We start from the raw sequence: 27,778 nt of genomic DNA, 5'->3' as shown, positions 1-27,778 counted from the left end.
CTTCAGGTAAGACAGTCCTGTTTGCTGGTGCACTGGGAAGAATACACCTTCCAGATGTGCACTATAAAGCAGATCATGAACAAATAAAATGTATAATTAGTGCAACCGTGAAAGGAGAACACTGATGGTTGCTTCCTGTGAGGTTGCTCAGCATCAGGTGCTCTGGCGGTTCAGCAGCCCTCCCCAGCACAGAGCTGTTAGTTAACATGGCTAAACTCTTTGCTAAGACCCTGCTAAGACTTAAGACGCACTGACTCGAGTCTTGTAATTTTCGTATGTCAAATATGATTACAAAACAGCAATTCCGTGTAATTCCATCCAGTAAGTAGCTTTTCCTTTGGAGAAGCTTACACACAACTTGAGAAACAGAAGAATAAGTGACAGCGATGAAGGCAAATGATTAAGAACTAGAATTCAGAGGCCTTCATTTTGACATTGATAATGCAAGCATTTGGGGAGTCCTAAAGTTTTTTTTTTTTTTGCCAATTCTCTGAGGGGAATATTTTCCACTGGAAGATTGATATAGTCCAGTAGATATCCCTTAGATAAGCCACAAGGGAAAAGTAGCCCAGTGCCTACAAGCAACTCAGGCTTATACCAAAGTATGAGAATAATGGTGAGTCGGTTTGCAAAGGGGATGCAACATGAGAAGGGCAGTAGGAGGTGATTTGGTCAATGTATGCACTTACATGGACTTACGTGGCATAGGTCAATGCCTGACATGGTGTTTGCAGTCAAGAGGGATGTAAACGTGAGGTGGATGGGACATAGCACATTATTTCCCAGTTACTTTAAAAATATTTCTTTACAGGCATATATACGGTTTTAGTACTTGTGTATTGGTTGTCTTATATCAGGGAGAACATGTGATATCTGTCTTTTTGGGACTGGCTTACTTCACTAAGCATAATGATTTCCAGCTGGGATCATTTTGTTGCAAATAGCAAGATTTTATTCTTTCTTTACTTGAAAGGCAGAATGACAGAGAGAGAGAAAGACTGACCTTCCATTTGGTGAGTCACCATCTTCCGCCCTGACCACAAGGCTTGCAACAGCTAGGGCTGGGCCAAGATAAAGCCAGAAGCTTGGAATTCCGTCTGGGTTTGGGGTGGGAAGGGACAAACATCTGAGCCATCAGTGCTTTCCAGGCATATAGGTAGAAGGTAGGTCAGAAGGGAGTGACCGGTGCTTGAATCAGTGCATTCACACAGGACACAGGCCTCCCAGGTGGCATGCTGAGCCACAGTACCCATTCCAGCAAACTGTTCTAATAAGGATGGGGAGTTTTTTTTTTTTTTTTTCTGCCAAGGATCACTTAGATCTTTTTATTTTATTGCATTTTATTTTATGACACCGTTTCACAGGCTCTGAGGTTCCTCCAATCCCTCCCCGTGCCCTCCCCCCATGGTGGATCACTCTGCCTTATTGCAGTATCACAGTTCAAATCCAGTCTTGTTTCTTTCATTGCAAGCATGTACCATGCATAGAGTCCATGACCACTTAGATCTTTATAATGTCAGTTGCCAGTCATACAAAGTTATCAACTTAAAATAGCCTTCAATAGTCTATTTTTTAAAAGACATATTTTATTCATCTAAAAGGCAGAGTTATATAGAGAAAAAATAGCGACAGAAAGAGCAAGCTTCCATCCATTGGCTCACTCCCCAACGGCAGTAATGGCTGACACTGGGCCAAGGTGAAGCCAGGAGCTAGGAGCTATGGCTCTTCCACATCCTACTGCTTTCCCAGGCTCATCAACAAGGAGCTGGACAAAGAGGGGAACAGTCCATATGGGATGAGGGCATTGTAGGTGGTGGCTTAACCTGCCACGCCATTGCACCAGCTCCCGATTTACTAGATTTTAAGTCCCGCCTGCAGTTGCCTTGGCAAGGCCAGACAGATGATTTTTGTGGGCCTTACACAGCCTCCAAAGATGCTCTCCATCTTTGTTCTAGAATAACAATATAAGGCATAAGGTGGTAAATCTGCAAGCCAGGAACATAGTTACTTATTGTCATTTTCAAGCACATAGCTGCATGCAGTGTACCTGGAAATAAGTGGTATCCATGGGTCCACCCCACCAGCATCACTGTGCTGGACATCACAGTCTGACAGGGAATTTTTTTTTTTATTCTGTCGTAATCTTACAGAATCGCGATTGTCCTGTGACATACCACATGACCATATCCACTTTGACTCTCATGCGTTAGTTATCCCTGGGGGCAGGATAGACATTTAGAAGAACTAGCTGGTGCACTGAACTGAAAGCAATGCCCACAGAGCAGTTCAAGCTCAGGGCTGCCAGAGCGCACCAGCATACATGCAGCTTCTGCCAGGCAACTGCTTTGGACGTAGGCTCCTTGGACACAAGAGCCTCAGCTGTGTGTCTTTTAAAATCAGACACAATACTTGGCCATCACACCTGTCAGAGAGGGCCCAGGGTCCCCAGTGCTCCTTCCTACTCCTTGAACGTGACTCAGGTTCATGGTCCCCAGGGGAGGGGTGGTGGTGGCAACCTGGCAGGCTGCTTTTCACCTTCTAGAGAGAACGACCCCAGGGCACCTGTTAAGGGTTTTGTTGAATTTGGGGCTTTGCCATCACGGCCGTCATGCTGTGTGGCAGTTGTCACTTCTAGCACAGAGCCAGGCTGCCCTGCGGGGATGCCATGGTACCACACTGCACTAGGGTTTTCTCTTCTCACTGCTAGCTTTCTGTTCAGAAGCCTAAAGGAAAAGCACAACGTTCCTGGCAGTTAAACGAGAGATCAAAAATTCATTCCCGCTACTGTGAGAGATCAAAGTTTGGCTCTCAGCTAGGAACTGACCTGCTGTGTCTCTTCTGGTAAGTTCACACTCCTCTGGCAACACTGGCTTCTTCCTTGGGGGAGATGAGTACGTTAACATGGGTCACTCCCCCTCCACTGGACTTTAAAATAGTACAGATCTGTAATCAAAGCTTGTACTCTTTATGCTACCCCCACCTCCCTTAAAAATTAGCTTACACAGGGAGGAGAAAAGGGAGAAGACAGCTTAGAAATGGGGAGAGAAGCAGGCTTTCAGTACAATTGCTGAGATGCTCGTTGGTGCATGACATCCTGTATGGGAGAACGAAGATTTGGGTCCCAGTTGCACTTCCAAACCTGCTAACGCACACCCTGGGAGGCAGCAGGTGATAGGCTAGTCCTTGGGTCCCTGAACCCTCATAAGAGACCTGGATTGAGTTCTGGACCCATCAACCATTACAGTGGGCATTTGTGGGGCGTGAAGCAGTGGGTGAAAGATCTGTCTCCCTGTCTTTGTTTTAAAAAAAAATCTTAAAGTTCAAGCATCTTTTTGTTTAAAAGATTTTATTTTATTTTTATCACAAGATCAGCTATAAGAGAGGAGGAGAGACAGAGAGGAAAATCTTCCCTCCAATGATTTACTCCCCAAGTGACTGCAACTACCAGTGCTGTGTCGATCCAAAGCCAGGAGCCAGGAACTTCCTCCAGCTCTCTCACACAGGTCCAGAAACCCAAGGCTTTGGGCTGTCCTTGACTGCCTTCCCAGGCCACAAGCAAGGAGCTGGATGGAAGTGGAGCTGCTGGGAGTAAAACTGATGCCCATTTGGGATCCAGAATCCTTCAAGGTGATAACTTTAGCCACTAGGCCACCATGCTGGACCCTCAAGCATCTGGTTTTTGAAAAAGTAAAGAAATGAGGAGGATGGTAGAGAATCCAGGTTTTTAAAATAATTGTGGTAATTATATAGAGATGATATATTTGACTATTTTATGAGATATTTCACTTTTATAAAAAAATACTATAATAGGAAGGTTTAAGGACATGAATGATTGGTTGTTCCTGTCATCCAAAGTTTCTCATCCTGTTTATCCTGTTGAACTCCAGGACTCATACCATTCATTTTTAGTTTTATGTTTTGTAAGGATTCATTTATTCCTTTGAAAGGCAGAGTGATGACTGGGACTGTGCCAGGCCCAAGCCAGGAGCCGGGAACTCCATCCAGGTTTCCCACGTGGGTGCCAGAAATGCATGGACTTGGAACATCATCCTCTGGCTCATAGGCACATTAGCAGGGAGCAGGATTGGAAGTGCTGAGTAGCTGGAACTCCAGACGCTCTGCGTGGACTGTGGGTGTCCAGGCAGTGGCTTAACCTGGTGCTTTACAACACCTCAGAGTTCCTGTTCTAGAATGAATTCACAGTCTATCTTGGATTTCTTTTTTGTACATGGAGACTGATGAAATGCCCATTTTGGTATTCTGAATACGAGCTGAGCAAATAGGCAGAACAAAGAGACTCACAGGAGTTTTAGCATTAACTTAGGTTTTGTGGTGATGATGATCGGAATGGTTTAGTTGGTCCTCTTGGGTGTTGGACATCAGTCAGTCCCTGGCCCCAGGCCAGAACATGGTGCTGCTCCAGTCTGACGGTTGGGCTTATCTGTCCTCTCTGGTGGCATCCTGCCACCTTGTGGCCATCTGAGATTCAGGTTTGGGCTTTATCCGGTAAATGCAGTCCACCTTCCGCTGCGCCAGAACGGCTGAAATAGTATTTGATCTGCATTTCCAGGCCTTGGAATTGAAAGCACGATTCCCTGGATTCTTTTCACTCCTTGTTGACTGCCGCATTGAGCGTAAAATGTTTGTGCTGTACCCCATCCCCCAAGGAGAGTCCACATAAAATTAGTTCGGAGTGGCTTGCAGAACTCGCTGATGGGACGGCAGAAACAGCAAGGTTCAATGTTGGAAATATGGCTTTTGGCTCTGTGTCAAAGCTTATCGTGCTTCTGGTAAACCCCAGTTCTTGAATTGGGAGGCCAGATTTTCCTGGGAGAACACTGAGCCGTTCTGCGCTGAGCTAACAGCATTTCATACGCACGTTCACATCTATGACCATTTTTGGCATCTGCTTGTGGCAGGGCCTCCTGTTGTCTTCATTTTACAGCTGTTAAGTAACTTGTCCAAGGTAACCAAAGTAGCCTGATTCTTGGACCCTCTGCCCCGTGTATGTAAAAATGAAGGACAAACTCCTACTTTATTGTTCATAAAGCAAGTGTAAGGGCGTAGGAGATGATAATAAAGACAGCATCTGGCACTGAAAAGTAACACCCGATGTTCCTTGATTTTTAAAGGTTTTTTATATTATTATTATTGTTACTGTAACACATGCTGTTACGATTCTTGCTAATGGCAGGCAAAACTTTGTTATTTCCTAAGTGGAAGAGAGGAGTGATTTCTTAGAGGGAAATATCCAGAGGTGATGAAGAGATTGTTTGCAGTTGCTGTGAACGGTATTTTTTTAATCCCCTGCTTTTCCCATTTGCAGCACAATTTCCATTTATGCTAATCCTGAAGGACACAACCAATCCTCTCTGTTGAGGGTACTTCCTGAATTTGCACACACAACTTACGTTTCCACTAGCCAAATTTTACCCACCTGACTGAGCTCTAAGAACAGCTAGAAAGCCTGGTATTTACATATTTCAGATGAAAATGGGTAGTCTCAGTCATCTCTGAGAAAGGGGAGATGGGCTAAATAAGGAGATAAGGAGCAGGCTATGCTACCACTGTTTGTGATTTAGATTTTATTATGGATCCTTGCAAAATGCTCCAAAAATCTATACATACTGGGGGAAGGGTAGTTGCAGGAAGTGAATGGATAAGTAAGTTTAAATTGGTAGAAGGAAGACTGAGTCTGTTAAACCTGAACAAAACAGACTCTGGGGTCCCACGAAGTTCTTAACAGTTTCTTATATCGCAACTTGCAATGCCCGGATCACTGGAGCCTGAACAAGTGATGCTGGTGAGCCGAGGTCCTGTCTCTGTCAGAGTAGTTCGAGCCATGTGCGTTCATCAGAGCCGAATGCGTAAGAGCAGACAATGTCGCTGTGGCTTGAAGTGAATTGTTGTCAACATTCTACATCTGTAACACTGCAACTGTCACCTGGTTGGGTGCTTAGTTAGGTAAGCCCTTGATGTTGAAAGGCAAAAATAAAAAATCATTATCACTCAGTGCATGCAATTTGTTGAGCAAATACCTCTCAAAGACCAGAACTCTTGGGAGAACAAGACAAAAAACAATGCGGGTAGGGCAAAGTCTCCATGCTGTTGGCTAGGGTAGTTGATTTCTTATGAGAACTTAAAGTCAGAAGCTGGACTCCAGCAGTAGCTTTCAAACTTCTGCGTCCCTAGACGTGACCTTAGGGGGTGGTGGCGTTGTAGTGTCATGGCCGCAATGGCCGTATTCCCTAAGAGCGTGTCATTTCAAGCCCTGGCTGCTCAGCTCCTGACCCAGCCTCCTCCTAACACACAAGCAATTAATCAATCCTTTTGAAAGGGGAAGAAATGACCTTAGGGTTGCAGTTAAAACTGTTGCTCCTTCCTAGAGATTCGAGTTCCATTTATGACTTGGGGATTGTTTGACAAATTTGGATCAGAAAAGACGCTCAATGTATATTGGATTAGCAGGCACCAGTTGCCTGAATTTGAACAGTATTTCAAAATAGAGTTAATGAAATGTTTTCTTTTTTTTTTTTTAGATTTATTCATTTTATTACAGCCAGATATACACAGAGGAGGAGAGACAGAGAGGAAGATCTTCCGTCTGATGATTCACTCCCCAAGTGAGCCGCAATGAGCCGATGCGCGCCGATCTGAAGCCGGAACCTGTAGCTCTTCCGGGTCTCCCACGCGGGTGCAGGGTCCCAATGCATTGGGCCTTCCTCAACTGCTTTCCCAGGCCACAAGCAGGGAGCTGGATGGGAAGTGGGGCTGCCGGAATTAGAACCTGCGACCATATGGGATCCCGGGGCTTTCAAGGCGAAGACTTTAGCCGCTAGGCCACGCCGCCGGGCCCGAAATGTTTTCTTAAACAAAAAAAGAATATGAACAAGTCATGAGGAAGTACAGGATTTGTGTTTAATGTTTTATTCTTTGTGTTGCTCTAGGGCCCCAAATTTCTCTTTTCCCTTAACTAATATTTATTGTGTAGCAGGGCCCTCAGACCCCTTGCACACAGTTCTGTGTGAACTGAAAGGTTAATGATTTGATGAAGGGCTCTCTTAGCAGGCTGGCAGCTCTGGCCACCTGAATGCCAGGCACCAATGGACATCCAGTAAACATGCTAAGTTTCCTCTCACCATGGCAACCAGCGCATACTGATCACTGTCTATCAGTTTCCAGCCTAGCGACTCAGCAGAGTCATAGCAACGGACCTCGCTGCAGTTGGTTTGGGCTTTTAAACACCCTGGAAATCGGACTTTCAATCTACAGGTGCTAACTTCTTCCTCTGTGCTGTGTTCTGTGCACATGAAGATGTTGGGGTCCTGGGAGTTAGTGGTCCAAGAAAAACAAGGCGAGAGCACAGATTCTGAGATTTGGGGTGATGCTGCTGGGAGGTTGGTACAAACTGACCTGTCGATTGGCACAGCAGGAAGTGCAAAGTATGAGTCTTAGGGAACAGGAAAGAATCACCTTCACACACAGCCTAAAAAACCAGCCAGCCTGGAGGAGAGAGTGTAGGTTCTTTCTGGGAAAGAACATGATTCCAGGAAATTCATTTGAATCTTTTGGGGATTTTAGTGAAAGTAGGCTTTTCCCAATATTCTGCTATTTAAAAATTTTTAACTTGGCATCCTGAGATTTAAGAGTGAAAATTTAGATTGCACAACTCACATTATTTTTACCTTACTTAGCATATACTTACTAATCTGAACCCCTCAGCGTATTTGAACTTGGGGAAATAGCTTTGATTTTAATTCCTTCCTGATTCTGGTGTTTAATATCCTCTTTTTCTGTCATTCACATGAGGATGGCACCTTTTAGTGATCACAGTGAAGACATGATGGTGATAAGCAACAAGTGTTTTAAAAAGTCTACTTAAAGGAACTTGCCTTGTGGAGCGGCAGGTTAAGCTGCTGGTAGTGATGCCGGCATCCCATATGGATGGCTAGTTTGAGTCCTGGCTGCGTCACTTGTGATCCAGCTCCCTGCTAATGTACCTGGAAAGTCACACGAGAAGGTGGTATGAATCCTTGGGCCCTTGCCACCTGCATGGTAGAGTTGGATGGCGCTCCTGGCTCTAGGCCGTGGGTGCCCCCTGTGGGATACACAAGTGCATAGATGCTTTCTCTGTCTTTCCCCACTCTCTAGATCTCTGCCTTGCAAAGAAATAAACAAACCTTTCGAAAAAATTTGCATTTATTGGATATATTATATAACTAACAAAGTGATATTCCTGTTCTTATAGTTTCATTATTTGTCCAAATGAGATATCCCTCTTTTACTAAGGTCCAGAGATGAGCAATGAAGTCGAACTTAAAATCCAGTCTTATCTGAAAGTTAGCTCTAGCAGGTCAGTTTCTGGGAATTAACAGCCCTAAAATTCTGTTCTCAAATAGGCCGTGAAGAGCTCAATCAAGCCACTGCAGATCTACCATCAAGGCAGTTGTGCTTCGGCCTCTGAAATCACTGGGTCCAGAGCGATATAGGAAGACTCACCTCAGGGCCGTCACAGTCTGCGACCACTTCAGGCACCTGCATTTCCTTGTGCAAGAGTGAAGCTGACAAAATTGTTGTCCTTGATGAAATTTGCTGACCTATTCAGTGGGTCACACATCCCACATTTATTTAATTCTTAAGGCCAGTTCTCTGGGATATTCACAGGAATAGACAGGTCAAGCAAATAGAACAGAAAGCCAACATGTAGAATGTTATTATATGATGCACATGACATTTCAAATGGGAAAAGAGAGATAACTAGTGCTACAGCCTATCTCACTAGACAAATCACAAATCACAGATTGACCAAAGGATTAAAGCACATAAAAGTGAAATCATGGAAAGTCTATAAGAAAAGGTTTGAAAGTTCCTTTGTGGTTTTATCGTGGGGATTAATTTCCTACAGCACAAGATCTGGAAGGCATAATGAGACTGAGGCACTAATTTGTACATGTACATTTACATGCGGAAATTTCTGCATGGCAAAAGAAGGACCAAGGCAAAGTAGCAATACCCATGGCAAACTCCAGTTCATGGCACACAGGAAGGATCGTGCTCCAACAGATAAATAGCATTTATAAATATCTGCGGAAAATGGCAGTGGAGAAATGAGGAGAATCAGTCTACTCCTTGAAAAAGAAGCATACAAGAGGATGCTTGGCCTCATCAAACACACGAAATCTAAAATAAATAACATGGTAATACTATTCGTGTTTTGAAAAAATTAATAAAAGTTTGACGAAGCAGTGGGACTGTCCAGCAGCCGCGTCTCTCCGGACACGTCCATGTCCTCAGTCTCAGCAATCTCATTTCAAGAAATTCTTCCTATGAGTATACTTTCCTGTATCATGTGAAACATGCAAAGGTTATTCACTGCAGCATTTTGGGGGAATGCAAAATATGGGAGATAGCACAAATACAAGGCCACTCCATACCTGATAGTAAGAGTGCAGGAAATACACAAACAGTGTGGAAAGTCTTTGTGTAGTGATTTGCAAAGAGCAGTAGGACATATCCTATGGCAAAAAGAAAAGAAGAAAAGAGAAAAGGAAAGGAAAGCAAAGAAGAATGAATTGTGGAAAAGTGAGCACAGCAGTGCCCTTTGTGGACCCCATACCTCCCTTCTGGGTAAGCTGCAGGCAGCGGGAACACAATCCTGGATTCTACATTTGCTGATGAGCTTTCTGACCACTCTCTGACTACAGAAAACCATGCAGTTCCCCAGGGCCACATGCCCGCCCTGCCCCCCGCCCGGCCATCAAGTGGATTTCTGGGGAACATGCTTTTTGGTCCTCTGTGAACTAGAATTTCTCCTTTTCTCCTGGACAAGGTCTAAGGAGTGTTAAGCATTTGCATTTGAACTCACTTGTGTCATATTTGTACTAAATGACTCTGTGTTGAAAGTATAAAGGCCACTGAAGAGATGAAGAAATCCTGTTTAGTTCCAATTGTTAATTAAACTATGTAAAACTGGAAGTTTTTCATTGTGGATGTCAGTAGCTAGTGCACGAATCCCTACACAAGGCCAGGACTGCTATTATACTGCAACTACCTTATTGTCTGCATGCAGACTCTGGGCTTCTGTTTAATAGGTGTAGACAGACTTTATATTGGAAATATCTTGTCTACTCAGTGATCTTTGAGCTTCTCTGAGGCCACGTGTAAGATAGGAAACATGCTATCAAAAGCAAATCTCTCTGGCCTTCTTCATTTTGGGTAGCACCATTCATTTTCCATTATTGTAACAAAAATTTGACTGGCTCTGAATACTGATTAAAGAAAAGAGGTTTCCTTAGCTCTCAGTTCTAGAACTCAAGGCTTGGCACCAGTGGCAGCTCAGCTCTGCTGAGAGCCTGATGGCTGAGGGCATCACAGTAGCAGGAGTGAATGTGTGGAGGAAGAAATCCCAAGTGCAACAGGAAGCTGTAGAGTAAGCAGAAGGCATGCTCATTCTTCTGTTACAACTCTCTTGTTAGGACCAATGTGGAGTTCCACAAGAATTATGTTAATCCCAATGCAGATATGTATAGCTGTGCACACTGACTCCCTGTGGGGAAGGAAGCTTGGCAGGCCTTCAGGACCACCCCATCCTGGAGGGGTGCCCACAAGGGTGCCTGTAGCTGGGTGGCCTGGACGCCAAAGGTGCTGGGCAAATCCCCTCAGGCTGCCTGGGGGCACACCCTCACAGTTAGAGGGTCTTGATTTGCAGGGGGATGATGGGATCACACAGGTGGCAGTTGAGATGACCTGTAGTTTTTATGCCCAGGTTAGAAGTTACAGTGGAGGGACTTCGACTGGTGAGTCCACGACATGTGTATATATGTAGGGGATCGACACCAAAATGGTTTGGAGGGGAGAACAAGAGTGAGATAAGTGGGTATGACAGCCGAATCTGTGGGGGCAATGTGGGCTCACCCCTGTGGAACTGTGATCTCTGATGGCTTGCCCAAGAACTATGGATGGGGTCAGACCTTGCTGGGGAGCTAAGGAGGCACCCCAGCTGGGTGGGGTTCCCACTGGTGAGAATGAGAGTAGGGTTGAAGGCAGCAGGCCTGGTTTTACGTGGTTACAGACTGCACTGGAGTGGGTGTGCCCTGGGACGGTAGAGCGACAGATTGGGCTTGGCTCCAGCCCCCACGGGTACTCATGAGAGCCAGGTTGGGTATAAAACAGGCTAGGCTAGGTCTTGACTCCTGCTGAACTACATAAAAGCTGTGTCTGGGCGTGGACCAGGTAGTGTTGGGCTGCAACAACCAACAAGAACCAGAATAGGTGTGGCTGGTTAAGCAAGACTACTGTTCTAGTCAGGACAGGAGGCGGACAAAGTCAACCTCGGACGACCCACTGGTGTGTGACAGAACTGCCACTGGGAGGAGACTCCATGGAGGAGCTTGGGAAACTCCCTCATTGGGATGCAGTCCCTGTAGGTGAGCGCAAGAAGTAAGGCAAGGAGCAGCCCAGACCAGGCCAGGTTACTGTACTAGCCTGCATACATGTGGGTCAGGTCTGAGGAAGACCATTTGGGGCCAGCACATTAACACTTACTGACAGATTTGAGAACCAGGGCAGGGGGCAGGAGGAGCCAGATCAGGTTGCAACATCAGCCAGTTCACATTAGGACCAGGGTAACAATCAGGCTGGGCTGGGACAGGCTGCAGCACCCACCAACAGGAGCTGGAACAAGAGGCAGACTAGGCTAGGCTGCGCAATAAGACTGTGGACACTGAGGTGAGGTGAGTCATGCCAGCCTGGGCCCAGCAGGAGCCGGGCACGTGAATCCCAGGGACAGGAGATCTGACAGGGCTTGGGTAGCTTGACTCAGGTCATTGGGCCCACCTGTGTGGTGGGGGAAGGGTTCCCTGTGAGGAGCGATTCGAAGGTCATCACGGATAACCTGGACCCGGTGCCATTCCTTCTTCCTCACAGCTCATGAAGTTCGCGCCGGCCTAGCTACCCACCAATCGGATGTAACCTGGCTTTCCACCTGAATCCCACCCCAATCTTCCAGCCCCCTCCCCAACTCCGCCCACTCGCCAATCATCCCTAGGCATTCACCTGCCAGCGCCAATCCCCTGGGGGCCTGGTCTCAATCCCTCCTAATCCCCACCCCCTACACCTGGCCAACAAAAGGCCTCCCCCCCAGTGCGGCTCTCTCTCTTATCCCTCCCTCTCTTATCCTTCCCTCTCTTATCCCTCCCGCTCTTACCCCGCTCTTATCCCTCTCTTCTCTCTCTCTCCCCTTCCCCCTTTTCTCCTCTGGACTGTCACCACCTCTACCCGTTCCTGCCCCGTTGGAATAAACCTCCTAAGATATCTCGTTGCGTCTGGTGTGTTTCAGCTCACGGTAAGGAACCAGGTTGTGAGAATTAGCTGCGCGTAATAATATAATAATATCATAATAATATGGTAATATCATATGGACTAGAACTCTGCCAAATCTTTTTAAATAACTAACATTCCCGAACCCTGGGGACAGGAGAATTGGTGAATCGATTGGCCCAGATCCTGGGGCCTGCCTTCTAGGTGTTGGTCTTGTGAACCCTGGGGGTCGGGGATCTGGTGGGGCTTGGGTCTCCTGGCCTGGGTCCTACGCTTACGAGATGGGTATCAGGTTCGTGAGCCCCACGGGTGGGGGATCTGGCGATGCTTGGGACACCTGGCTCAGGTACTAGGACTCGCCTGCAAGAACATGCCCTACTTAATGAAAAAGGCGGAGCAGTGGACACAGGCCCTGTTGTAAAAGAAGAATATGGCAGTGTTGTAGGGTTTTTGAACCCCGACTACTGCAGCAACCTCAAATTCTTGTCTCACAGGAAAGAAGAATTTTCATGCGGACACAGTTTAGTTTTGAAGTAAGATTTATTAGAAAAGCTAAGAAAGGAGGCTCCCACCCTAGTGACGGGAGGGGGTTCTGAGATGGAAAAGACCCTTACCCCTGCCATAGTGGCAGGAGGAAAAGCTAGAAAGAAAAACCCATATTAATGGTGGGGAAAGTATCTTTTAAAGACTCCCCTCAATGATGTTTCTCCATAAACAAAGAAAATTCCTGGTTTCCATGGTACCTGGCCTTGGGACAAAAGGCCAGAAAGGTGTCACTGGCCAACTTCCTTGGTCCCTTTCTAATGATAAAGAGGCCAGTCTGAAGCCCTCCCCCTTGGCAATGGCTGGAGACAGAATTGGGCGGAGGCTTCCGGTGGGGAATAGATATGTTAATGTCACCCTTGTCTCCTGGGAAGCATTCCTGATAAGTTAAGATATGCTCTTGTCTTTGGAGAGACATGCTCTGGTGAATCCAAGACATGGTGGGGAAAATACCCCTTTATATTTGAGAGAAAAATGACTTGGGGACCCAGAATACCCTAACTGCCTACCACCCAGTCTAACTCCTCTCACAGCAGCACATTTGGTGCTGTAGCAGAAGCAGATCAGAACAAACTGGACAACTACCCCAAACGATGACAGCAAAAAAAATCTCAGTGAATGGAGCCAATAGACATCGCAAGGTTGACATCATCCTTGATTTGGTGAAATTGGCAGCATTTCAGAACTATTCAAGCCACTTGGACAGAACCCTCAGAATATGTACACATTGAGACTCTGAGTTGATATGAGGTGGCGGTTCCTCATCCCTGGGTACTGGGACATGTGCAAAGTCATGAGTGGCTTCCCTCTTTGTCTCTCCCCTTCTCCCAGGAACAACAAGAAGAAATAGCAAATTTGGAAGCAATGAATTCACCCAATTTCCCCTAAACCTCAATCTTTCCCACCCTGCTCAAACATGTAATCATTATTAAAAGAATAATAATAAAAAGTATTACATTAATATTGTTAGTTATTTAAAAAGATGTAGAGTTCTAGTTCATAGGATATTATGATATTATTATATTATTGCGCGCAGCTAGTTCCCGCAACCTGGTCCTTTACCGTGAGCTGAAATTACCAGATGCAACGAGGTATCTTAGGAGGTTTATTCCAACGGGGCAGGAACAGGGTAGAGGTGGTGAAGATCAGGAAAGAAGGAAGAAGAGAGAGAGGGAGAGAGAGGGAGAGAGGAGAGACCAGAGAGACCAGAGAAGGAGGGATAAGAGAGAGAGCCGCACTGGGGGGGGGGGGGGGCGGTGGCTTTTTGTCTGCCAGGTGTAGGGGGTGGGGATTGGGAGGGATTGAGGCCAGGCCCCCAGGGGATTGGCGCCTGCAGGTGAATGCCTAGGGATGATTGGCGAGTGGGCGGAGTTGGGGAGGGGGCTGGAAGATTGGGGTGGGATTCAGGTGGAAAGCCAGGTTACATCCGATTGGTGGACGGCTGGACCGGCGCGAACTTCATGAGCTGTGAGGAAGAAGGAATGACGCCGGGTCCAGGGAAGGATATTGGAATAACTCCTTACAAATATCCTCTGAAGGTACATCTCCAATGACCTAAGGACCTCCCACCAGACTCTACCTCTTCAAGCTCCTAACACATCCCAAGATGATCACTGGGAACCATCCTTCTAGCACTCCAACCCTTGTGGACAAACCACCTGCCAACAGAGCACGTGTCCTGCAAGAAATTAATCATGCGTTTGTGCAAAGATTGAACTACAACATTTATTGCACTTTTGTTACTAATTATGAAAAATAGGAAGCATCCAGCTCAGTCAACCCTAGAAAATAAGTTAAATTGTGGCACATCGGTATTGGGGTGTTTTAAACTGTCTGAAGCTAAGGAAACAGCAGTGCGAGTGAGTAGGTGTGATTCACACACAGGAGGGTTTGCTCCCAACTGCACCTTCTTTCTTGCTTGGTCTTTAACTTTTGTTCTTCTCAGGGGTTTAGAAGATTGTTGATTTCCGGCCACCAACTGGAAGGACGGTGGTGACTGAAATTCCAAGGGAAGTAAGAGAGAAGTCAGAGTGCTATGAGGTCACTCACGGTGCAATGAAGTGTTGATGAGCTGCTGGCTGGGGCACCTAGTGACACTTTTCCTGCATTTTGAGAAAAATCACTTAGTTCTGGTAAAATTAAGAGTGGCATTAGCAATTGACCTCATATAACTACAGGACAGGAACATGCATGGGGGACGGGGAGAGCAGGCAGAAAGAAGAAACGTGAAAATAAAACTTGGTTGTCCGAAAATATTGCAGGAAAGCTGCTGCACCTGCGTGGTCAACTCGCCAAGTTCAGATTTTTCCTCCAGTTGCTTACTTGCAAGTTACAGAGACTGCTTCATCCACTGAAAAATGTGTTGCTCGGTTGTCACAATACAGTTAATCCTATTTCTGGGAAAGGCTGGCCAGTTCTGGAAAACACTTCTAACTCTCATTCAAATTCTCTTAGCCAAACGCCACCTGCAACCTGTTGGGACGGGAACATCGCAAACATTTCAGAGCTGTTTCCTCCCTCTGACCAGGCGATTGCCAATATCTGGGCACGATAAACAATAATCCAGAAAGCCACGGCTTGCACGCTGCTGAAACCTCAGGGAACCAAATCAAAAGAAACGATATGTTCCTGGGGGCTCTGGAGAGGTCCTCCGCCCTCGCCGAGGTCGACTTGAGCCCTGTTTCCATAGTGACTGCCCACGGCGTCTCCGCGTGCCAGCCAGAAGTGCAGAACACCTTGTGCTCGCGAGGGGTTGCAGCTGGAAGGGTTTCTTCTCTCTCAAAAGCGTTTGAAGCGTTCAGAAAGAACCCAATCAGAATTCCACTTCAGGCTGGCGGAGAGGGGACTCTTATGTTCCTCCTGATGACATGAGGATGAAATTGATTTCCTAAATGCCTCCTCTTCCCTCTTATCCGTAATACCATAGATACGCTCTAGAGGAACTTTACTCTGGCTTTAGATGTGAAAATTGTACAGACATCTGAATAGTCTCCCCCAGAAATTGGTACAGAGTCTGTGGGTGTCAGGGAGAAGAAGGCAGAGATGTGGCTCTGGGGCTGCTCACCCCCAGTCCCCAGTGCTGTCCCCTCTGTGTCAAGAGATGGCATGTTGTCACTACCTCTTCCCAGGGTACCTTTTCAAAGATGTGTCATTGCATATGTCATATTTGTCATAGAAACATATAATCTTCAAGAGGAAAACACAGGGTCAGCCTGAACTGTGATACAGTCAGAGGATGGGGCACGACTCAGCAATGAAGGCAGAGCGACCTACAGGAGAAGAGATGAAAGAACATGCTTTGTGTAATTCCTCCTACGTGAAGTTATTTCTGAGTCATTTCCTGAGGGAGGGAAAAAAAATCAAAGACGTGGGGATGAGTTCAATACCAACAAACTCTGAGATGAGGGAGATGAGCTCCATTGAACTGGAAGTGATAGTCCCATAACTAGATACATTTGTCAAGACTCAAACTATACATTAGAATCTGCATCTGATGGACTCATAAATTCCATCTTACTGTTGAAAAGGAGTGTATCTCATAAAGTCTCTGTGAAGCATCCTTTTAAGTAAGTTTTTAAAAAATATTCATTTTTTTAAACTTGAAAGTCACAGTCACAAAGAAAGGAAGAGAGAAAGGGTGAGATCCAGAGATATCTCTCTCATCTAGTGGATTACTCCCAAATGGATGCAAGAGTTGAGGCAGGACCAGGCGAAACCTGGGAGCCTGGGACTCCTCTGAATCTCGGAGGAGTGGCAGGGACCCAAGCACTTAGATGTCAGCAGGGAGCTGGATCGCAAGTGGAGCAGTTGGGACTCAAACCAGTACCCACAGGGGATTGCTGGTGTTAAAAGGCCTTAGCTAACGTGCTGTGCCACAATGCTGGCTCCTAAGTTATTCACATGACTTATTTGATTCTGGTAAAAATGGTGGAGATGCTGTTCATTTTTTCTCTTTAAGATGGGAAAACTGAGACTTGGGGGTTTCATACATTTTCAAGGTATTGGAACCTAGTGACTGGCGATGCCAAGGCTTGTACCCTAGGAGTCAGCCCTAGGGTTGGATTCTTGGATTCTGAGCCTACACTTCCATACCTGCTGGAAGTAGCAACCAGCTTGCTCAGTTTCCTTTAAATTTTTAAAGATATATTAGCAGAGCAATTACTCATGTTAAGGGGCAAGAATCCAGCTATTTAAGCTATACTTACTTGTGTTGGGTATTCGCTTGCTTTAACAATTCCATTTAGTTTGAGTGCAGTCAAGACTACTCAGTTGTAGACTTACTTTGTAGATGAGGAAGTAGGCGGGGCTGCAGATCTTGCTTTGCCACTCATTATACAAGCAATGGCATTTCAAATCCAAAGAGGCAGCGACTCATAGTAGTCCTCTATAGAAACAGCTCAGGGACCAATGGAAAATAAAATTTCATGAGTCAAGCAGGCAGTATGGAGGCTCATCCAGCGCCATCGCTTGTGAAGCGCTTTTCCTTTGGGAGTTCTAATTGAGCTTCCTTCATCTTAAGTGGAGAAATTAAGTGATAAGTTCTGGTGGTTAAGGCTACTTAACTAACATGGGCACTCTCTCTGGGGATTGATTACCTTACCATTTAAAAGTTGGACTAATGCGTCTGGATACCATTGTGGTCCTTTTGCTTTTAAGATTTATTTTTATTTTATTTATTTTTTTGGAGATTTATTTTTATCACAAAATCAGATATACAGAGAGGAAGATCTTCCGTCCGATGATTCACTCCCCAAGTCTGCTGATTCATTCCCTAAGCGGCCGCAACGGCCGGTGCTGCCATGATCTGAAGCCAGGAGTTCAGAGTTTCTTTTGGGTCTCCCATGAGGGTGCAGCATCCCAAGGCTTTGGGCAGTTCGCAACTGCTTTCCCAGGTCACAAGCAGGGAGCTGGATGGGAAGCAGGGCTGCCAGGATTAGAACTGGTGCCCATCCGGGCTCCTGGCATGTGCAAGGAGAGGACTTTAGCTGCTAGGCTACAGCGCTGGGCACATCATGTTCCTTTTTAATCTTTTTTGAAGTGAATTTGTGCTGCTAGGCACCACCATGAACTTTGAGTGGAGGGTAAAGAAATGTTTTGAGACTTTTAAATTTGTAATAAAGGCAATTTTTAAAAATAAAGTTTTGAATATCTGAAGAAAGAAAACCATCATTTCTCTGATTTGGCCAAAAGGGAACAGATTAGGTGAGAATAATCCAGACATCGGATTTGAAAGAAGAATAATCTAATATAGGAGTTACAACTCACTGTATTGTGACTGATGGAGAAAAGTAAACAGGGACACCTAAGTATTAACTACGACCATGCAAGGTGACACTGAGGATGGGAGGAAGATTTCTAATTCTTCCCTTGTACAACTGTGTATTATGTGCATTTTTATGACTATTATACATTGTGATAAGATTTTATAGCAGTGATCCAATAAACTGTCCTTGCATTAAGGGAAGGTTAGCTACTGTGTAGCCTGCCTTCACTCATTTATTGAATGAGCATTAAGTGAATGTCTACCTGATGCCAGCTACTAGTATGGACATACCCATGTCAGCCAGACACCTGGGCAAACAGGGAGATAAGTACCCTACAGCTGCAGAGCTGTCTAGTAGATCAGGAACACTTGTTCAAATCTGCTTTTAACCAGAGTGATCCATGGGCTTGATGGTTCTAGCTGACTAGGGAGTGAGAGGAGATAAACATGTCCGATCTGAATGACCTACGGTTCTTTTGTCCCATAGTGAAATATATATTTAAATTCTTTGCTCCAGAGGGAGATTCACACACCAAGAAAGAGGGACCAAAAGAGAAAGATCGACTGCCTCACTCCCTGAAAATGCCCACAACAGCTGGAGCTGGCTCAGACACATCAGGAGCTTGCATTTCAGAGTCTCTCATGAGGGTGGCAGGGACCAGGGACTTGCACCAGCCCCTGCGCCTCCCGGAGTGCTCATTAACAGGACGCCGAAATGGAAACAGATGAACCAGAGCATGAGATAGGATATGGACCTCCCAAGCAGTGTCTGAGACGTTGTGACAAAGGTATGCCCCAAATATTCCTATTCTAGGAATTCTACTGGAGTCATGGCCAGCATGTGGAAGATGCAGATCCCAGGCCAGCATGGCAGTCTGGTTTGTAAAACATCGGTTATTTTCCTAATCTTGGTTTCTCATGGGAAATTTGTTGTGAGCTACCAGGGGATTACATTTCCAGGGTCTTATTTGAGTCCTGTTCTGTGTTGCACAACTACAACACAGCTACAATAACTTATGCCAGAGACTGTCTTCCTATTTGCAAAATGCACAATGATTAAGAAGGGATGACATGATGTAGATCTATTGTTTAATTTCCAGGGTTTCTGAAATGAAAAATACCAAGCAGCCCAACTAATTAAAACAAGGATTTTATTTATTGATGTGAGAGGCAGAGTTACACAGAGAGAAAGGGAGAAGAGACATGGGGTGGTGGGAGAGAGAGATTTTCCAGCTGCTGGTTCATTCTCCAAATGACCTCAACAGCCAGGACTGGGCGAGGCAGCTGCCAGGAGCCTGGAATTCCATCTGGGTCTCCAAGCACCTGGATGATCTGATGCTTTCTCAGGTGCCTCAGCAGGGAGCTGGGTTGGAAGTGGAGCAGCAGGAACTTGACCTGATGTTTATGTGGAATGTCGAGGTTGCAAAAGGCTGCTTAACCTATGGTAGCTCAGCCCTCTGTACCACACCCTGCCAGCAATGCCCAGTGTTGGAAATATTTACGGCACATCAAAAGGCAGTCAGAACAAGTATGTAATAAAAACAAAAATACGTGCTTTTACTGTGTTGAAAGGCAGAAAAAGATGGCTAAGGACATACTTTTCCTCTTAGCCACAACTTTAAATTACAGGCTGTACAAAGTAACCTTTCTTGGGAACATATGGTTCATTAGCACTGGATGGTCACCTGTGCCAGACACTGTTCTTCCTTAAGTCCCCTGTTCCAGCTTGTTTAAAATGTGAGTGATCGCCTCCCTTTCCCGCTTGTCCTTCCCTCCAGTACATTCAGGCTAGTTTAATGCTTCCTGGCACACTGTGTCCTTGTTGGCCTTCAATACCTGCTTTACAAGCACGCCTGATTTTTGAAATTGTTCTGTAATTGGAAATCAGCCTCACTGGGCAGGTGCACATCTTAAGCTCTTCACAGTGCCCTACCAGCCTAATTAAACCACAGAAATATAAAAGCAATTAAGTAGCAGCATTTGCAAAATGATTGCTTGTTAGTAATCTGCATAGTTACAGAGGCCTTGTCACTCAGACCTAGCTGCTTGGATATGTTGGCTTAACCAAGGGAAGACAAAAATTCAAAGGAAATTCTCCTAGTCATAACTCTATTCCTGGCTGATACCCTCTTAGACCTTTTTTTGGGTCTGAAAATTTATTTGCAAACCGTTCTGTCTGTACTGAAAAGAGAAAAACCACCCTCCCCTACTTACATCTTTTTACAAATCAATGGAAAACAGCAAGGGCACTATGGAGTAATAAAGCAAACTTCCATTTTTACTAGGAGTAGGAAGCATGTTATGGAATCATAGCACTGCTCATGAAAAGGGCTGCCATATTAGCGAACACTATAGAGATGTGAAGACACAATAGTTTGAATCTCATAGGCAGACTATGCAGAATGTAGAATTCTCCTAAGTAGATGTCACAAGTTACATAGGATCGACGGAGGCATCAGACAACAGCTGTGGAAGCAGACAAGCAGCACTTCCCACTAACCTATGGGAAACAAGCATCCCTACAACTTGGGTGTCTGCTGCACCAGGCACCCTCAACCTCCATCAGGTGGTTCCACTAACATCTTTCAATCACTTGCTGGTTCTTAGTCTTGCTATCCTGTCTCATAGCATGGTTCAGCAGTTAACACTCCCCTTCTTAAGAATGGACAACATTGAAAAGGAAACAGGACTTAGGTGAATATGGGGAGCCTGAAGAAGAAATGACGAGCATGTGCACATGGATAGACTAGTAAAGCATATTAGAACGAGCCACCAAAGCAGGTGAAAATTAAGGCAAAAAGTAATCTGTGAGTAGACATTTGGACCGTTGTGAAAACGCTGCTTGAGCCACCGGCATCACATATCACAGTGCCTGCGCTTCAGTCCTGACTCTGCTTCTCATCCAACTTCCCGCATTGAGGTAGCAAGTGATGACTCGAGTGCTTGGGTCCCTGCCTCTTATATGGAGACCTGAGTTAAGTTCTGGGCTCCTGGTTTTAACTTGGCCCAGTCCTGACTAGTGAGGAAACTGGAGGAAAGTGAACACGTGGATCAAAGTTCTCTGTTTCTGCCTTTCAAATCAGTAAAAATATGTGAAGCTATAAAAGGCAATGTGACATAATGCAATAATATAAAAATGTAGGTAAGCTTCAATTTACCTGGGAAATCACCCTGTAGAACTGCTGTGTCCATTATTAAAGTCACTAATACTTGAAATGTGGTAGAATGGAGCAAGTAAAACTGAAGCTTTTTTTCAGCTACTGAAAAAATTTAAAGCATGTTTAGAATAATCCAAGATTGCACATTAGCTTTTCAACTTTAAATTTTTTGAAATCTAAAATAATAAAATTTTGCCAGCAAAAATTTAGTGTCCAGAGGCAGATGTGATATAACAGGTTAAACCACTGCCTGGAATGCCTGCATCCCATATTGCAGTACTGGTTTGATTTCTGATCACTCTATTTTTGATCCAACTTTCCTCTAGTGCATTAAGGGAGGCAATAAATGATCGCTTTCTTACTTGTGCAGCTGCCACAAATATAGGAGTTATGGATGGAGTGATTGGATCCCAACTTCAACCTGGCTGAGCCCTGGCTGAGCCCTGGCTGTTGTTGAGAGTCTATAGAGTCAACTAGAAGACAGAAGTCACCTCTCTCTCTCATACTGCCTCTTGATTAGATGCAAGTAAGTGGATATTCAAAGTGTTTGAATTGACACATGCAAATCGTATTTTGAAGATTTGTTTTGAACCTCTGAGTTTGCTGTGTATGTTGAGTGTGGGGGCACTAAAGGGCAGGGAAATGGAGGAGAAACATCTGGTTCCCCCAACCCAGCACATATATTTTCTTACTTATGTAAAAAGGAACATGTGCGCTGTTGTATACACAAAACAGGGGAAAAGGAAGGGCTTAGGATTGAGCCAGAGGTAACAATTTGTAGAAATGTCTTCAAGGAAGAAATGTGAAGTACTATGTAAAGAGACAAATGCCTACATTATAAAATAGGGAAGGATGAATAGTCTGTGTTTCTCAGTCAACTGGCAATGATAATCTGAAGGGTGTGGTACTGGAAAGAGAACCAGGGTGAACAGGATGGGGAGAAAGATGTTTAGCCATGCATGAACATGTATGAACATATGTGTAGACATTAATCTTCATTTTATTATAAACAACTATGACATTTTATAAAACAAGAAGTAAACTTAATAGGACAGTGAGAATCAAGACGGTAGAATAGGGAAGGGCATGTTTAAACAGACGGAGAAATATTAGCCAGTGTGAAGCAGAGAGAGCACATTCCAGGAAATAGAAGAGGACAGAACAACAGCAGAGGGGTGCCTGGAGACTGACAGACACAGGAAAGCAATGGACACAACAGTGTGGTGTTGCAGTGACTGGTACCCCAGTGACATTCAGCCAACAGCAAACTGAACTCCACCAGCAGCCGGAACCATACCAACAACAAGGTGGGAAGGGACATTTACTGGGAGCTTCAGAGCTGAATCCAGGCAAAGAACTGCCCATCCTACAAATCTGTTTGATTTGACCAGTCCACCTCCTAGAGTAGAATTAGGTGCCATTTTGTTTAAGGAGGCGAAGGCTATGGAGCAGGACTGTTCATGCATGGAGCTGGGAGTGAACTCATTTCTGGCCCAGTGAATATAAATTATTTAAGATATTTCAAAACTCTTTCCAGAGGTTTTTTTTGTTTGTTTGTTTTGTTTTTTGACTTGTGAATCACCTTTGAAAGTTATAATGATAACCATCATGCAGTTTAATGCTAATGCCTAACTTGGTTAATGGAAAGTTCCAGAACTCAGCCAGGATTTACCTTGACCTCTCTGCTCACCTTTTCATGACTATTGGACTGAAGAGTTGCTATTTTCTATTCTCGTACCAGAAATATTACAAAGTTTGGGCATTAGTAGTCTTACATTTATATCCTATAAAGTTGACTCTTGAAAACAAACATGGGTATCTTGCACCATTGTGGTATAACATGCAGTTCCTGCACACTAATTTAAGCTCACTGACTATGCTTGTCATAGCACTTGCTTGGTTAATGGAATGTAGAGAAATCAGAGGGTGTTACTTCCTGATGACTTTTAAAGAACCAAGATGTCCTCTATCTTTCTCTACCCTTTCTCTTAAGACCAACATGGAGTACATCCAAAATCGAACATTGCAAACATGTAATGGAATGAAAAGGAAATTGGTAAGGTACTAAGGTTTTGGGGTTGTGTATTACTGCAGAGTCATTTAGCTCAAGCTGACTGCTACGACTCAGTAAGCAAAGGGAGTTTAAATCCTTGTTCTGGCATAGCGTATGTGATCTCGTGAAACCCCAAATGTCTATGAGTAGGTGATTGATATTCAGTCTTTCTTCATGTGATGTTCGAGTTCAAGCTATTTCAGATAAGCTACGGTGGCTGTACAGTGAACTCCCCTGAGATGTGATTAAAACACGTCACGTAGAGGGTTTACTTAACAGCAATCCAGAAGACTACAGGGATGTGGCTGAATCATAGCCCAGTCGTGATGAGGCATGATTTGTATTGTCATGAAATGCTTTGAAGATCTAAGCTAAGAAAATCTTGTTGGAACTGGAGATGATGCTTCCTTTTGGGATATCAAAGTGGTTTCTCAGGAGGGAAAGGATCGCCTGGGGACATGGCATGCAGACAGTGGAGAAGAGGAGGAGGAAGATTCTGTTATTCTGAAGGATTCACTTTTTTTTTTCTTATTTCCGGGAAACTAAAACTGATTCCACCATGGGGGTATCAATCCAGGCACAGCTTTTCCCACTTTTTTTCAGCTCCAAAGTAGAAATTCAGCACCAGTACTCAAAGTTCTGTTGGAGAATTATCTGAGCTCAAAACGTATTATGGATCCAACTGCAGTTAAATGCTGATGGCTTCAATTTGCAGCAGCCCTTCAAGGCGAACAGGCTAGAATTTCCTCCTGGAATGATGTCACCAGGTCCCTTGGCAACAGTGCTGGTGGAAAATGGAATAAAACAGTGAAGCCTTGGACGGTGCAAACAATAGGTAGATAGAAGCAGCCACATTAAAAATAGCACGGGGCAGGAAGCTGTCTTTCTCTTTCGCATTTTGGTTAGGAGCAGGACAGAGGAATCAGGGAATTAGCTTTGGATGGCCTCAAGGATACTCCCTATTTCCTTTGGAATAAAGAGAGGACAGAACCAATCCTGGATGTTAATGGAGGTCTCTAGGGTAGGAGTAATGGTTTGCACACAGAACTGTGCACAGTGAGGGTGGTGGCATGGGTAGCCTCTAATCCACTGTAGCCCATTACCATTTGACAGGACAGTCTTGATCTCCTTGAAAAGGAAAGGGAGGCCATGGAGGACACGGTCTTTGTGGACAGGTGTACTTCAATTATGCTTCACTCATTTTGCTTGAGTAGACATAGCCTCCCTAAGCTTCTATTTTATCAAATACAAAACAGTGCTGTGAAGTTCAACTTTCTGATGCTTGCAAGGTTAAGTGACTTCATTCACACAAAGTGTCTAGTGAATGACTGGATATATACTAAATACCTGAGCAGCACTAGTGAGTATTATAATTCCTCATTTTATCAGAGAAAAGTCAAAGTGAAAGGGGGTTAGAACAGTGGTATACGTTCTTACTTAAGTGAGAGATATACAGCTATAAAAATAAGTAATTGGGGACTTGAGGCCTGATTTGATTATTGATGGAGTGTAAAGAAGTTATGATCAGGAGTTGAATACCTGTTCCATAGACTTTGGCAACAGGGGAACACTTCAGTTATATTGCTGGTTAAACTGGAGTTGAAGGCCTTCTGTAAAACATGCTGGCAGTTGATGTCCACAGGAGTGGCAGACAGTATGCCTAATAGTAGGAGACAATGCCATTTGTTTTCATGATCAGTGAAGTCATTGAATTCTCCTACCCTAGCTCCTCCACCCCATTTCACACATTTAACCTCACAATATGCTGCACAGCAGTTCTGATCAGCTCTCTACAACAGCTTATCCTCAAATGCAGGCGGGAGACCCCATCTACCCACACTGAAAGCTGCCATCCCATAGGCATCCAGGATACCAAAGAAGGATGAAGTACCTGCAACACAGGCAGTCATGAAGCAGGAGATGGTTCCTGCGATCAGAGCTCTCACTGCCCCTGCAGCGATGTCACGCTTTCTGGATGGAGCCATGGATGCTGGGAAACATGAGAGGAGAGACGTGAGAGTGATATCAAGGCTGTTGATTAGAAACCCAAATTCTCAACCTCTGAAAACAATTCTGGGGTTGAGGTGTCAGATCAGCTATCTGTACAGTTTTTTGTTTGTTTTTAAGTACAAGGTCAAGGGCTAAGTGATAAGCTCGACATTCAAAAAGTTGCCTGTTATGGGGGAAAGGAAAGAGACTTCCACCCCTCAAAATCTCAGAGGTTTCTGGTCTCTGATAACAGTCTTGAGTTTCATCCAAAGGGCTCAATGTGTGCTTAGAGCGTATCAAAGTAGATGAGTTGCAAGAAGAGATCATCTGATATTAGGAACGCCAACCCAACTGCCACCCAACACTTTCAGGAAATGGCAGACATCACACATGTATCATGACAGCCATCGTCCCTCACAGTCTTTCTTCAGTGGGGCACTATGAAGCTGTTGTTAGCATGCAAGGTGAGCCCTCTCAGTCACCCCTGGACTGAGAGAAGCAGCTGTACATTGGACCTAATCTTTCCTGAGTTAGCTTGGTGTTGGCTGAGTATATGAAAGTAGTACTGCTGAGTACGGACAAAAACAGACCCCAGAGGATTTGCCACTGTGGCAGGGACTTTCTGTCTTGACATGAACAATGTTACAGAGGGAGATCCCAAGCCTGCTCATGTCACCTATGTTGTTGCAGAATATTCTGCTCACTTACTGAGTCCACCAATTACTATTCCCAGTGAACCGATATTGGAGAAACCACAGAGGGCGTAAGTGGCAATGGTCTCAGCACGAATCTACAAGGAAGCACAGAGACTTTTTCAGGATCTGACCCAGTTTAGTAAATCAGACACCTGTGTAAACTTCAGTTTTCAACCAAAACACCAATATTGGCAAGTAAATGCATAGTGCAGAATATGAAATTGAACCCAGTACTTCTGGATTTTGTGTGCAACCATCCTTAGAACTTCAAGAGGTACAAGGCTGGAAGGTGCTGCGTGGATTCAGAGACTCCCTGTAAAGGACTTGGCATTGTCATCCTCGACTGCTGGGAATTGCTAGACAACTCAGCTTCTTACTATAATGTGCTAAACTACTAACTGTTAAAGATCCAAAGCTGGCCCTGGAAAATACTCATAATTCATTTATTTCACAGTGAACATATTTTGAATGCATCAAGAACCATTATAATTAGCACAGAAGCAATAACTGAAGGAAAAAGGGATGGAGGACAGAACAAATTGATCATCTACCCCAGCCACGAGTTGGCAGTGAAAATCTGGGCAAATGGAGACTCTAAGGTGAACTATGTCAGCCAGTGGATTCTGGAGAGATTTCATCATGCTTGGAATGGTGAGATTGGCAGCAATTCAGAACTGTTGAACTTTCAAAACCATTTGAGCAGTGCCCTTGGAGTATGCCACACATCGGGGACCCTGGGATGGTTGGGAGGCTGGGTGGGGCTTCTCGCTTTGTCTCTCTCCTTCCCCCAGATACAGGAAGGAAGGGGAAGAATGTGGAAAGAATGGCCTTGCCCACTTTCCTGTAGCCCTTGACCCTTTGAGCCCTAATCAACTATGCAAAGATTATCAAAATAAAATGATAATTTAAAAAATGGATGAAGAAATTTGGATACCTCACAAAAGATATGGAAACGTTCAAAAGGGCAGACATTCTGCCCTGTGGTTAAATTCCCCATGTCCTACATTGGGGTATCTGTGTATTTTACACATCTCTGGCTCCTGATTCTAGTTTCTGGCTAATAGAGATCCTGGGAGGTAGCAACAATGGCTCAACTAACTGGGTTCCTTCATCCACTCAGGAAGTCTGGATTGAGTTCCCAGCTTCAAGGTTTGGCCTCTGTTCAGCACCAGCCATTACAGGATGCCTTGGGGGAAAGGGCCAGTGGTAAGAAATCATCTCTCAATAAATAAATGACTTCAAAAACGTATTTTAAAAAGAAGACATTCAATAGCACCTGGCAATGTGTGCAACATCATTAGTCATCAGGGAAACACAAATTAAAATCTGCAATATGATGCCATTATATACATCCACCCGATGGTAAGACTTAAAGATTGTCAATAGTAAGTGTTGGCAAGAATGTGAAATAGCTGGATGTTGCTGTGAGGAATGTACAATGACACAACCTACTTGTAGAGCAGTGTGGTGTTCCTGACCAAGTTAATGCCCACTGCCTGCATGGCCTGGCAATTTTCCACAAGTGAAATAGAACTGGTAGCCCAGATAGACTGTGTAACAATATTACAGCAGTGTTATTCATGATAGTTCCATGCTAAAACAACTGAAATATCCTTCAAAAGATAAATGAACACATTGGTGAGGTTCTTAACAGAGTATTCTATGAAAAATAGTAAATGGCACATAAAGCAATGTGTGAGTCCGTTTATATGAAACTGTGGAACATGCGAGAATGATTTAGCAAAAGAAAGATCGCTGG

The 27,778-nt window shown here is 44.7% G+C and overlaps 1 protein-coding gene across 2 annotated transcripts in view; it reads right to left on the bottom strand.

The window, feature by feature from the left end:
• Positions 1-22,835: 22,835 nt before the first annotated feature.
• Positions 22,836-27,778, bottom strand: part of SLC28A3 (solute carrier family 28 member 3) — a 59,566-nt gene continuing 54,623 nt past the window's right edge. Inside the window, exons 15-18 of one of the 2 annotated variants that reach the window (XM_058672771.1) lie at positions 26,033-26,114; positions 25,227-25,325; positions 24,875-24,995; positions 22,836-24,119 (exon numbers count right to left, since the gene is read on the bottom strand). In XM_058672771.1, coding sequence (XP_058528754.1) covers positions 23,996-24,119; positions 24,875-24,995; positions 25,227-25,325; positions 26,033-26,114 — 426 coding nt within the window. In that variant the 3' untranslated portion in view covers positions 22,836-23,995. Of the gene's footprint in view, positions 24,120-24,874; positions 24,996-25,226; positions 25,326-26,032; positions 26,115-27,778 lie in introns of those variants that run through there. The other variant, XR_009246652.1, reaches the window with a different exon arrangement.

The sequence above is a fragment of the Ochotona princeps genome, chromosome 14 (genome assembly GCF_030435755.1).
Source record: "Ochotona princeps isolate mOchPri1 chromosome 14, mOchPri1.hap1, whole genome shotgun sequence".
Taxonomy (NCBI): domain Eukaryota; kingdom Metazoa; phylum Chordata; class Mammalia; order Lagomorpha; family Ochotonidae; genus Ochotona; species Ochotona princeps.
The sequence above is the reverse complement of the archived record's forward strand: the minus strand, read 5'-3'. Positions and strand labels throughout refer to the sequence as shown.